Genomic DNA, 13,264 nt, shown 5'->3' on the forward strand with positions numbered 1-13,264 from the left:
GCCCGCCGGGCGGCTGGCGCTGCTGCCGCACGGCCGGGAGCGGGGCGACGCCGAGCTGGAGCCCGCGGACGATGCGCGCTCGGCGGCGCTGGAGCTGAGCACGGCGCTGCGCTTCTACGGCGCCGCCGTCCGCTCCCTCTACGTGAGTGCGGGGCCGGGAGGGCGCGGGGCGCCGCTCCGGCTGGCGGAGGGTCGGAGAGGCTGTTGGGGGCTCCCCGGGGCGCGGGGGTTGCCGCCTCTTGCCGTGGTGCTGCCCGGGTTTGGGTTGGTGCCGCTCGGTTTCGACGCATGCCGGTTGCGTGAGCGCCGCGGTCAGAGGTCGGTCCGAAGAGCTTAATTGTTCCAGTTGTGTTCAGTCGGGTATCGGGGCCGTGTTAATGCCCTTCTCGCACCGTGGCTCCTTCTTTGCGGTGCACGCCGTCTGTCCTGGAGGCGATGCAACAGACACTAGGATAGTAGAGAGAATGTAATGGGTTATCCAGAGTGAACACCATCGCCAGGCGTTTTCTGTGCTCCCGCATAGCGTGTATGGCCAGCTAGGAAACATCCTCGTCGTGGTCTATGTTTTGTGTGCTTCAGCATGCCAAAGTCACAAAACTGAAACTATCAGTGTCTAACCAAGCAGCCTGACGTGTCCAAGATTTGCACCTCTTAGCACTGGAGCGCTTTCTGCCCCTAAATGTCTTGGGCACTCTCAGATGTTCATTGCTGAAGGGTGTCTTGGGCAGGGGAAATCCACATCCAGAGCAATTGCAGGCTTTGGTCTGCAGGCAGACCTCAGCCACGCGTGCGTGCCTCATCGCAGAATCTGCTTCCCAGCGTTGTGTGTGCACGTTTATAGCTAATGAAGGGTGCTTAGTATGTGAAGGTGGGATTGAAAACAGATTGTCTGGAGCAGAGCTGCTCTAAAGTAGCCAGAAAAAAATGTCTAAAATGGCAGCATGTCTTCAGAACCCTGCAGCAGTACTGGCTGTTTTATCATTGCCTCTTTTAACCTGAAGCCTCATCTAGGCTGGCAGTTGAAGATGCTAACTAGCATATTTAGAAAGGTCTTAGCAGGGAAGGCCCAGTGCGTTTAGTGTGTTAATCTCATCCAAGTTAAAACCTGCCTCCCTGTCCAGCTAAACCAACGTGCTTTAGCACCATGGGTCTAAGATGCAACCTTGGGCACTAATCTACATGGAGATGCTTGGGAAACTAGACCACCATGTGGCTGCAGTCATTCAAAATTTGATGTAGTTCCCGTGACTTGGGTCCGTTTTATGGGTATTCACGTAAGATTTAACATGCTTGCATTACACTGAATTGTATTAATGCTGCCACTTAAGTTGTGCTATTTTTCCTTGTTCACGCTGCCCCTACCTAGATAAATCCTGAAATCACATGTGAAATCCAAAATTCTGAGGGTTCAAGTTATGCCTGTGTGGAAAGTGGGTGTTGTTAAAAGAGGCTGGCAGTAAAGACAAAGTAATTCAGAAGTACTAAGTGGAGTTCAGACTTCAGTTTGACCCTTAGTTCATTGTCTTGTCTTCCATACTCTAAGTTTGGTCACTGATTAGCCAACCCAAGTGAAAAATACACTTTTTGAAGCACAGACATATTCTTGAAAGATAGCGGACTGTGTATCCAGTCACTGAGAAGCAAAGATAACATGTCAGATAAGTGACAGAAAGGGGACAGAGTTTTCAAAGAGCAGTAAATTGGTTAATGACACTAGGTTTCTTTAATGATCTCATTACTTGCCCATGCCATAAAACAGGAATGGTTCTAGTTAGTTTTTGTCTGGAAGAATACCCATATAGAGGCTGTTCCAGAATCGCTTTCAGGGCTCTTTCAGCATGATTTCTTGGTACTAAGGATGAGCAATTTTAATATGGGACCACTGATAATGAATGGTATTTCAGTATCAGTCTACATAATATGCAGAGGCTTTTCACTTGCATTTAATCTGCCTCAAGTATTGCAAAAAAGAAGCACAGTACAAACTGTATGGAGGTAGGAAAAGGAGAAGTGTATCTGTTAAGGAAATGTATTGAGCAGTCTTAAATGCACCTTCGCAGTACACAGTTTTATTGTATGTTGGCAGTGAGTACTTATTAAGCTCTATGATGTTACTCAGTAAGCAGAATTTACCAAAGTATTGCTCGTTGATAGTAAATGTTATCAAGCTGGTACAATTAACATGTGGTATCAGTAGAAATACATTATAATACATAAAGGAATTCCTGGATCAGATTTTGAGTTGTTGCGATGAAATACATCCTTCTGTATGGTTCATCAGGATAGTGTGATAAACTTAGCTTAATTTTTTGAGTGCTTGATTTTTGCAAGTTTTGCCTTCAATCAGTTGAAAATTCATGTGCGGTCTCTCTCTATTTTTTCCAACATTTGAGAAGCTGAGTTGTTTGAGTTAGCTCTACACATGAATAAAAAGGCAAGGAGTTCTAATGAATGATTGTTTAGTTTCAACTTGTCATAAAATCCCTGGCAACAAAACTTTTTTCATAGATGGAAGAGAGAACTTTTATTTAATATAAGTGGAAACAGACTTTCACATACTGTAATCTTCAACATGGTGGTTTCCTATGCAAGATTTATAACATTGAATCCTATCACTAACCCATACTGATCTATTTTTTTTTTAATAGCGCACTTTTAATAAGGCTTTTTCAGTTTACACTAGGGCTCACTGATGTGGAAAAGTTAAAGGATTAGGGATTGCTTCCTTTTAGGGAAGAATCAGAGTCCTTTAAGGCAAGCTTGGATCAATTTTTTAATTGTTACTTTTATTAACTTCCTAAATTAATAGCCGGTCATGTTTGTACTAGAAAGTTTTGCTGTTCTAAGTCAACTGGCTCTTCATTATACAAATAAATTAAATTTTTCTAAACTTTCTTGTTCAGAAATATACAAGTCCTCAAAATGCCTGGTCACTGAACAGGGAAAAATACCTCATTTGTTTGACACTTTCATTTTTGTTATACACACACAGATACACTTTTTGTTTCAATAGAAGTACTTTGTTACTTTGGACTTCCTTCTCCTCGCTTATTTTTTCAGGGTGGACCTATAATAGAGTGTGTGTGATTTGTCCTGCTACAGACCACAAATGTATGTTAACTATGTGTGTAATCCAGAAGTTTAATGTGCTAAAAATACATCTGTGTTAGTTCCTGTCAAGTTAAATAGTATTATACCCTAAAAGGAAAGATGTACTGTCCGGCTGGTCTTTAGACAACGCCCACCTGAGGCCTTTATTTTTTTTCCCTTTTGACAGGAATGATACTTTAATGAAACCCTGCATTTACCCTGAATTACTTCTCTTTATTTTAGGGTTCACACTTTAACCTATCTTTGTGACCTTAAAAGGAACAGCGTAAAGTTAAATGATATGATTTACCATCTTTTTCAATATAAATGTGTTGTTAAATCTGAAAGCTAAAAACATTTTTTCACTAATGATGAATGTTCTTTCTCTACACTAAAAATCTCTTCACAAAGTGAGCAGTTTGTGTATTTATTTTCATTTAATGGCTTGCAAATGTTTTCTGGGTGATAGAGTACTTGCAACCAAACATTCTCTTAATATTTAAAACTGAATGGTCACATTTATGAGCTACAAACAAATGAAAACGGGGTTGGCATTTTTGCATCTTCTTGATAAAATTACTTGTTGCATTTAAGTTTTTAGCCAGATAGGAAATGAATAGTCAGAAGCATGCCCCTAATAGGTGAAAAGAGGAAGACCAAATTTTAGGTCATTTCTTCTGGTCTCTACTTTGTTCTGTAGTATTAACTAGTCCTGATTGTATTTTCTTTTAATGTTATTTTAATCTCTGCCATAAATGGGGGACCATGCAGCCGCAAAGTCTGCACACACCAAATCTGATGAAGAGCATGGAATTTGTTTAAAATACTTCAAACACCAGTCATCTCTCACAAGAGGATTTAGAGTGGGAGTAGGGGTGCTTGTGTACAAAAAGCATAAGCAAGGAGAAGGAAGGGAAAAACTTTTAATTTACTCTAACTTTCTTACTTTAAAGATGGAGTGCATCTCCTTGCTAAAATGTCTTAGCAAGCAGACTGTAATGCCCACCACCTTCCCTACTGTCTTCCAGTGGTGTAGTATAATTGCTGGCTTTTAATTTTTAGGGTAAGTTTTAGCTTTTTTTACAGGGATACAAGGTATTTTTTAGTGTACAGATGTTGCAGAAATTCTGTGCAACTTTCTGGCCTAGATCTCTGTTGCATGTCTGCCTGCAATTGCAGGGTCTAGACTGCGGTAACCCATGCTGTCTTTAGTTCTATATTCCTAAAATTCATACTTCATCTTAGGATCTGTGGCCACTGTTAAGTTACAAAAGATTAGAGGAAAAATGATCACAATATTCAGCTTCTCCTCCCCCTTTCTAACACAACCTGCATTCCCATCATGCTTGTGCAGATTATATACTGCTTATATACCTTAGATATACTGTTCATGCATAAAGCCAACTTCCCATTTTTACATGATCTTAACTTTTTTAGTATTTTTCACTGTAGCAGCTAATGAAATTATACAGTCAGCATATGTCAAGCCATTTTTAAAGTAAATTCTGATATATTGTGTGAACTATTGGCTAAGTTTAGCTAACGATTTATGCTAACTATTATACAGTTATATACCAAGCTGACTGACCACTAACCTGTGGCAGGGGGCATGCTCTGACCCCCCGGGTAGCCAACGGAGGGTTCAAGGTATAGGTGTGTGCTGTATATGAAGGGGTGAGTTGTAGCAGGAGTTCCTGTACTACACTTTTTTTGATTTGCTATATGTAGTAGTAGCACTGGTGGTCCAGATTCTAAAGGATGCTGCCAAGACATATGTAGCCAACATCCCTGACAGGCTTGCACAGCCTGTGTCTTGAAGAATATATGTAGTACCGGCCTCCTTTTTTCCAAATGTGTATGGTAGAAAAGGGGAAGAAAAATTTGGAGACAATGAGAATGATCAGAGGTGGGGAACAGCTCTTATACAGAAAGTGTGTGAATAGGCTGGGGGTCTTCATTCTGGAGCAGAAATGACATAGAGGGAGAGACTGGGTAGGATTTGACTGTATGTCCCAATACAAAAACTAGGGGCCATCAAATGAAGCCGGGAGCCAGACCGAAAACAAACAGAAGTAGGAGAGACGTCAGGGTATGAGTCACAGATTTGTGGAATTCCTTTTTAAGGGATTTTGTGGATGCGTAAGGTTTATATGTGTTGAAGGGAAGACTTAACAAATACATGAAGGAGATCCACTGAAGATGAATAAACAGTCAAACCACAGGGAATCCCCTTGAGCTGAATGTGGTCGGAGGCTGGTTGGAGGAGTACCTGCACGTCCTTCTTTTGTTCTGCTGAATCCGTAAGCTAGCAGGTACGGCTGGGGACAGGCTACTGGGTTAGATGGCCTTGCAGTCTGAGTCACGGTGGATGTTCTGACCCTCTTCCAAGCATTCATAAAGACTGCATAATGTTGTGAACGTCTTGACCGTGTGAAAAGATCCAGCAGCAGTTTGTTCTTCTTCTGTTCGCAAGAATCCCTGTGAGTGAGATAAGTCTGTGGGAGACTGCAGTTTTAGTTTCATAGCTTGTGGTGCCAGCTTTGGGACTTCTGTCCCTTTCTGAGTCATCTGCGTGTGTGGCAGCAGCTCTAGAGTGGTGAGTGCCTGGCTGCCTGCAAGTAGTCAGATGTGTTCTGTTATTAGGTAGTCAAACACTTGGAAATACATTTGTATGTGGCTGATTCATACAGTGCCATACACATCTGGAAGACAAAAAACTGTGTGTGAGCAGTTTATGCACTGCCTCAAGGCCTGACACCTGTAGTCTTGCTGCTTCTGTGTGTGTGAGAGTCAGCTCTGGTGTGCCAAGGGAGTTTGGCTGTCATACTTGGACATGCCCTAGCATCTACCTATATATATGTATGTATTTATTTCATTTTTAGTTAGAGGTTGTTGGCCACAAGTCATCATCTCACTGACCAGTTAAATCTCGTTGAGCCAGTAGGTATGCATTTTCAGACCAAGAGTTTCACTTGTATAAGTTAATGCGCTTTTTTTTTTTTTTTTCCCCCTCCAAGTAATAAAGCCAGTTTTCCATAGGTCTGTTGTAAGGGAATTTACAGGGTGGCCTCTATCTGCTTTAGAAATCCTGTCTCCTAGCCTCTATAGCCTCTGGTATAGGAGCTGTGCTCACTCTGTATCTTAAGAGTGAGCAGCAGCTTGTTGCAGTCAACCTTGCACAGTAGCAGAGAAATTCCTAGGAGGATGGTGAGGATGATTGTAGTGAAGTGAAGTGAAAATTAGAGCAGTCCTGGCCAGGCAGAGAGAAATCTGTACATTTTCCCAGACTTCCACGCAAACTATTACAAGATTTAAGCATGGAGCAGTTTTTTGGGTGGGCATCTATGTGTAGATTAGTTCTTTGCTCAGAAATTGTATCAGCTTCTGAGGCAGTGCTGTAGTAGCAAGGAAAGCTCTGCTGACCCTGCTGACCTGTTTGAGTCCTGACTCCCTAACCAAGTTTTCGTGGGGATGACATAGCCTGTTGTGTCATAACTTATGTGTGGGGGGGGACAAGACAGAGCTGTTCCGTTTCTCCTTTCCCTCTGGATTTTTTTTTTTTTTTCATCAACATCAGACTTTCTTAGGAATGGGCAGCTTTCTAAACCATCCAGGTTAAGCATCCTCCTCTGTCTTCCTGGTAGAAGTCCAGATTCCCAGGGGTATGCTATGACTTTGATACAGCTTCTCTGTAGTCTGCTCTGCTTTACACCAGGTAAGAGTCTAGCTTGCTGGTTAACCAAAAAAGGTAACTATTGCAAATACTTTCTTCATCCTTACCATCCCCAGTCGTGCAGTTGTAAAACTGCTCTTCAGGAGAGCAACAGCTAAAAGCGACAAGAGCTTTTGGTCATCTGGGACGGTCTGTACACAATTCTTGACAGACTTACAGAGGGGTTGTGCTGGTTCTTGGTCTGAGAAAGACTTGGAAACTCATGAAATGTGGTGGTTACGTGTATCTTTGTTAGAAGAGGCAACAAGTGTCTGAAAATTAAATAGCTAAAGTCTTTATCTAGGGAAAAAAGGTTGGTCTCTCTGTAAAGTAGTCCTCTGGGTTTTGGCAACTGAAATCCCAGGACTCCCGACATGGGATACAAAACAAAAACTTGAAAAAAATTAGTTACTTTACAAATACAAGATTGACTTTTGACTCAATTTCTTTTGGAAATGCAATGAAAATATTGTGATCTAGATCACATAGGTGTGGGAGACAGCCGTATGAACAGTATCCATCTTGTAATTTCCACCTTTTTATTAGGTTACCACTAATGGGATTATTGCAGTGAATGAACCTTCAAGTGAAGAAAAATATCTTGGTCAATTCCCAGTAAGTTTTGGGGCTATTGCTCCCTTTATGGCTGACCTGGACACAACAGATGGACGTGGAAATGTGTATTACAGAGAAGATTCATCCTCAGATGTCTTGCAACTTGCATCAGACTATATCAAAAGAGGTTTTCCTGAGACTACTTTTGATCCCAGCAGTGTTGTTGTTGTCACCTGGAAGCTTGTGGCTCCTTACCGGGCACGGGAAGATCATGCTTTGGAAGAAAAGGTGGGCTTTAAGACATGTTGGACACATGTTCAGCTGAAGTGTAACACCGTAAACTGTTGTTTTGAAGGCTTGAATTCCTTTGTGTTTAAATGAATCCTGTACAGTTAAGAATGTATTTTGTTGTTGAAAAGGCTGTAGCAAAATAGGAATTTCCAGAATTTTTACTTGATTTTTATTTTACAGTATTTTATTCATTCAAAAGAAAATGCTTGAATCTGCATATTTCTTTGTATTCCCTGACAAGTCTTACTTTGAATGTTAAGTGTGATGTGGTAATAACTGGAATAATAGGGTATCCTGCCCTCCATCTGTGCAATATAATCCAGTTGGCTTGCATTTTTCAACAGGCTCTTAAGTCATTTTGACATCAAACTACCTAAAATCTGATAGGTCTATGGACTAATAGGAACTTCAAACTGTGAATTCCTTTTGGACAGATGACATTGCATTCACAAAAAGGTCATGCTTTGCAGCTGGTATTGAATGAAGAAGCAGTTAGAGGTTATTTTTTTTATTACTTGAAAACCATTTTCCCTTTTTATACCGTGTTAGGTACTATCCTACAAAGATATGTAACTTTATGCACTGTAATTATCCCAGCTGATAAGCCTGCTCACAACATATAAAGTTGAGAACATTACCACAACTTAGCAAATCTTATTTTGTCAAAGATTAATTTCTTGTGCCTAAATTGACACAACCGTTGTGTTCACAGTAATGATTCTGCACTCTGGTAGCCACGAATAGCTGATGTCTGAGGTACTGTCTCAATGGTTCCTACAGTATGTAGGAGTGTTCCTACAGGAAAAGACACTTGCAGCAACATGAAACTTGAACTCTTCTTTAAATATTGTTTACAGAATTTTTCTATTGAGTCTAGCACATCACTCTATTTTAAGGAGATGATATAACATCCTATGCATGTTACACAACTTAGATTTGCAATGTTTTAGACAACCTCTCTGGCTATTTCCTAACAGATTTAACTTAACTTTGATAATGCTTTCTTTTTAATGTTTATGCATGCTAAAGCTAAAACTGCCTTAGCAAAACATAAGTTTGTGTAATACTGATTTCTCCTAGCAAGTACATGATACATTGCGTGTGATGGAAATTCTGATTTTGACTTTGTGTTTTAAATAATGTTATTCTGTTGTCTATCTTGACTATTTTTCCATGAGTAAATGGATGTTAAATTTTTTCCACAGAGAAACACATTCCAGGCTGTTTTAGCCTCTTCTGACTCCAGTTCCTATGCTATTTTCCTTTATCCAGAAGATAGTTTGCAGTTCTATAGTACATACTCCAAGAATGATGATGGAAAGATTCCTGCTATGGTTGGCTTTAGTCAAGCCTCTACAAACTACTACTTTTGGGAAAAGCCAGGATCCTACAATGTCATTGCTAATGATGAAGACAGCATTAGAAACCTGCACAAGTATGCTTTTTTGTTTAAACACCTCAAGAAAACATCAAGGAGTTCCATGTTTTTCTTAATTGTAACATGAGTTAATGAGAAATAATAAGATCCTATTAGCCATTGCATAAGAAATTGCAAAGTCTGCCACTGATAAATATCCACCCTCTTGAGGAATATGAGGACTTCGGTCTAATTTGTCAAAAGTCCATAATTCCATTGTCACTGGTAGGAGCTGCTGTTACCCTTAGCCCTTCTAATTATAGGATCACTTAAGACTTTAACTCTTTATAGTCTACCCTGGGCAGTCTTTTTTTTGAAAGAAGAAGGGAAGGGAATGAATTAGAAGGTTTTAGTAAGTGTTAGCAAGATCTTTGTGGCCCAAGTATCTCCTTCTGTTCCCATCACTTTGGAGACAAGGTGGCTATAAAATATTAAAAAGAGAGCTCTGGGTGTGGAGGAAAAAATGCTATCAAAACTGTCAGGGGTGTTTTATAGCTGAATAAACTGTACCTGTAGATAAGAATGTAGATAAGGTAATTTGACAGTTCTGTCCTGATATTTCTCGGTGAAGGATAACATTTTGTGTAGGCTAGAAATACCACACAACTTGTGCTTGATCATTTTGATTTGGCATATGCTTCTTTTTGATAGAAGCAGCAATGCTGGGAAACAAGGTGTCTGGGTGTTCGAGATTGGTAGCTCATCTGACAGTATTGTGCCTGCCAAGATCAGCGATGTTTTGGAGAGCCTAGAGTCCAATGAACAAGACCAGGAGATGACTTCAAAACCATTTATGTCAGACTATGGCTCCACTGAAATAAGACAGCAGTATGTCACCAGCAGTACAGACAGCACAGAAGAGGATCAGCACCACGTTACATATAGTGTTCCTCAGCTAGCTGCAGAAGACTTCCTGACTTCATACCAGGATGTAACAGGAACACCTTCGACTGAGTCTTTTTATAGTCATCAAGATTTCCCGACAGCAAAAGCTCCACCTCGCCAGTTCCAGGTCCAGCAGTTCCCCCCACAGCAACCCCAAGTCATAGATGTAGAAGAATTTGATGAAACTGGTATAGGTAAGGTCTTTTGTACAGCTTGGGTACTTCTAAGATGGATAGGCTGCAAAAAAACCAGAGATGTGCAAGGAATTGAACTGCTGAAAGAATAATCTGTTTCCTTCTCACTACATTCATATCTGAAAGTCTGGACAGATTTAATAAGTTTGTATTATTCATTGAGGTAGTTAACTTGGATGTCACCTCAGATTCAAATCTTGCCAGTCTAGTAAACTAGTGTCCCAGTCAAGCTCACAGGAGAGCACATTTGCAGTGTGTCTGTGGATCCTGAATCTCTCCTAAGGAGAGCTTCCTATAGGGATAGTTGTATTCCTAAAGCTGATGCATTCTTAGCAGCAACTGATCTTCCCTCCTCTTTTGCCCAGAACTCTTGTTAAAGGTATGATCTTAAGTTTAATATAGCTGCTTTAAGTGGTTGTTCCTGGTAAGGATATTATGATCAGTTCTACTGAAACCTAGCTTATTTCCTTTCATGGATGTGTTACTGAATACAGGTGATTTAACGAAGGTTGGGAATAGTAATTGCAAAAATTGTTGGCTAGGGTTTCATGGCCTGAAGTTTTACAAGGGTGGGATTAGCAATTCTGAGGAAGTGTCTGTAGAAAATGGAGAACAGTGTGACTGATTGCCCAAATGTTGTTTCTTGAAGCAGGTGTGAGAATTGCTATCTCCATGAAATAATAGCTTAGGACAATTAGGATTACAGGGTGCATCAGTTGATGCACTGTCCTGGGTACCGTACTGATGTGTCTTGTTCTGAGGTTGGAAAGGTTCCTTTCTGCTTTGGTTTGCAAACAAGGACAGGTCAAAATTATTGTGTATTTAGTTTCGCCAAGACTGTTTAACTGATATGCATTAATACAGATCTGCTGAAGCCAATAGAATGAAACCGTTTTCTAACACCTGAAGCCCTGATATTTTCTGCAAAATAGTAGACTGTTACTTGCTTATTGCAAGGTTAGCAAAAATAAATTGTAATTGTTTGTTTTCCTTAAAGATAAATGAAAAAAACTGATCAAGTTAGTGTAGAGATATTTTTAAACTAAACCAGGGATATGTGAATACGATAGTAATTACATGAAGTATGAATGTCTGGTCTTATATTCTACAGTGTTTCGCTACCACACAGATGTCCAACAGACGTGCGCTAACAACCGCCACCAGTGCTCTGTTCATGCTATTTGCAAAGATTATCCCAATGGATTTTGTTGCAGTTGTATTGCTGGTTACAAAGGAAATGGCAGACAATGTGTAGCAGAAGGTAACTTTTTTGAAAATTAGGTACCTATGCAGTAATTGCACATGGCATTCTTGAATGAGGTGATCTGTTTTCAATACTGAAAAAGACATGGTTAAATACCTCTTGAAAGACTTATCACTGAGATATATTGAAAGGTACTTTAAGAAGTGAGCTATACTTTCTAAAATGGTAGGGCTTTTTTGAACAAAGGAAATTATTTTATATGGTCAATTATATGCATTATGCATTTTAACATTACTTTCTAGAAAAAATAAACTCTTACATAACTGACATAATTTAATAGATAGCATAACATCCAGTGTTTATTTCTAGAATTAGTTGTGAAGTTCCAAGGTGTTATAATCTGATGTGGTCCCCACTCTAGAAATGGACAGTTCAAAGGGGATGAGCAAGTTAACTTTGATCATCAAACGAAAGAGCATGGCTCCTCTTTGTCTGACTCTTAAGCTTCTTTAGTAAAGGGCTAATCTGCCAGGTTTTTGTTAGATACCTGTTTAAACTTTGTTCCTGTGTAAAATCCATAAAGGAATTTCTTATGTATACAGTCGTAATCCTCATAGTGATTTGACTCAGAGTATAGATGCATTTCAACAACTAAAATAGCTGGCTGCAGACTTTGTGTTTTATGAGGCAGGAAAGCAAAACCTACTACTTAGCTTTCAGTTCATAAAATTGAGTTTTCCAGAGAAAGAAAAGAAGGATCTAATGATAATGGAGATAGAATAGGTTAGAATAATAGGTCAATTATGCTAACACCTAATGGTGTTCGCCTCCTAATAGGGTATGTACAAATTTACATTCAGTAGGTATTGATATGAAGCGTGATCTTCAAAAGAAGTTTTTGTACGCCACTTAGTGTCAGAGCAGCTGTAACAGCTTAGTCTGTTTATGGAGTGATCCTTGCAAACAAAATTGTTAATTGGGATAAAGGGCATCTCTTCAGGGAATTTTGGCCACTTCGTCATCTGTATAGTGACAACCCGCACACACACGCACACACGCATGCACCTATGTACATAAGCAAATTAACACACTGTTTGTAGGCAGTTTCCTGTATGTTTAATTCTGTGAGCATTTGTTTGCCATTTGTTTCAACACTAATATCTTTGAACACAGTGAACGCTCTGAACACCGTTCCTTGGAGAGTATGTGTGAACTGTCGTTTTGTTCTGATGTATTGCATTGATTTGCCAGGTTCTCCTCAGAGAGTCAATGGGAAGGTCAAAGGAAGAATCTTTGTAGGAAACAACCCCGTTCCAGTTACATTTGAGAACACTGATCTCCACTCCTACGTAGTGATGAACCAAGGGCGTGCCTACACTGCTATCAGCACAATCCCAGAGACTTTGGGGTATTCTTTACTGCCTCTTGCCTCTATTGGAGGTATCATAGGATGGATGTTTGCTGTGGAACAGCAAGGATATAAAAATGGATTCAGTGTTACTGGTAACTTCTACATTAAAATACTGTTCAAAAACTGTGTTATGCTTTCCTCTGTCTTGAGAGAAATGTGTATTCAGAAGCAATATAGGATGAAAACATGTTTATTCTGAGCTGCAAATGGATTGCTTCATAATCAAACTTCTCATCAGTTTTCTTGTTTACAATGTGTAGGTATCGGGCTTTTTAATTTACCATTGGTGCACAAGCACATAAGTCTGTTAAAAAGAAGAATGGCTTGGCCAGTTCCTGTGCAAGGAAGAGATTATTAAAAAGGATCTGATTTTTGGTACTAAGAGTGTACAGAGGTACTGAAAAAAGCTGCCCCTACATCTACAAGAGGTCTAACGTTAATTGCCTGATTGTACCAACAGAGCAAAACAGAAATTAAAATCTGACCTGTTGAAGGTCTGAAATTC

At 40.0% G+C, this 13,264-nt stretch overlaps 1 protein-coding gene across 1 annotated transcript in view; it reads left to right on the plus strand.

The window, feature by feature from the left end:
* Position 1: 1 nt before the first annotated feature.
* The window catches only part of NID1 (nidogen 1), a gene marked incomplete at its 5' end in the record, with an annotated part of 45,842 nt that continues 32,579 nt past the window's right edge, over positions 2 to 13,264 (plus strand). The window contains 6 exons of the mRNA XM_010562948.1: positions 2 to 142; positions 7,349 to 7,645; positions 8,854 to 9,083; positions 9,717 to 10,144; positions 11,256 to 11,405; positions 12,600 to 12,851. Of these exons, the coding sequence (XP_010561250.1) occupies positions 2 to 142; positions 7,349 to 7,645; positions 8,854 to 9,083; positions 9,717 to 10,144; positions 11,256 to 11,405; positions 12,600 to 12,851 (1,498 nt within the window). The remainder of the gene's footprint in view (positions 143 to 7,348; positions 7,646 to 8,853; positions 9,084 to 9,716; positions 10,145 to 11,255; positions 11,406 to 12,599; positions 12,852 to 13,264) is intronic.

This window comes from Haliaeetus leucocephalus, unplaced genomic scaffold (genome assembly GCF_000737465.1).
Source record: "Haliaeetus leucocephalus isolate CR32 unplaced genomic scaffold, Haliaeetus_leucocephalus-4.0 Scaffold162, whole genome shotgun sequence".
In the NCBI taxonomy this organism is placed as follows: Eukaryota; Metazoa; Chordata; class Aves; order Accipitriformes; family Accipitridae; genus Haliaeetus; species Haliaeetus leucocephalus.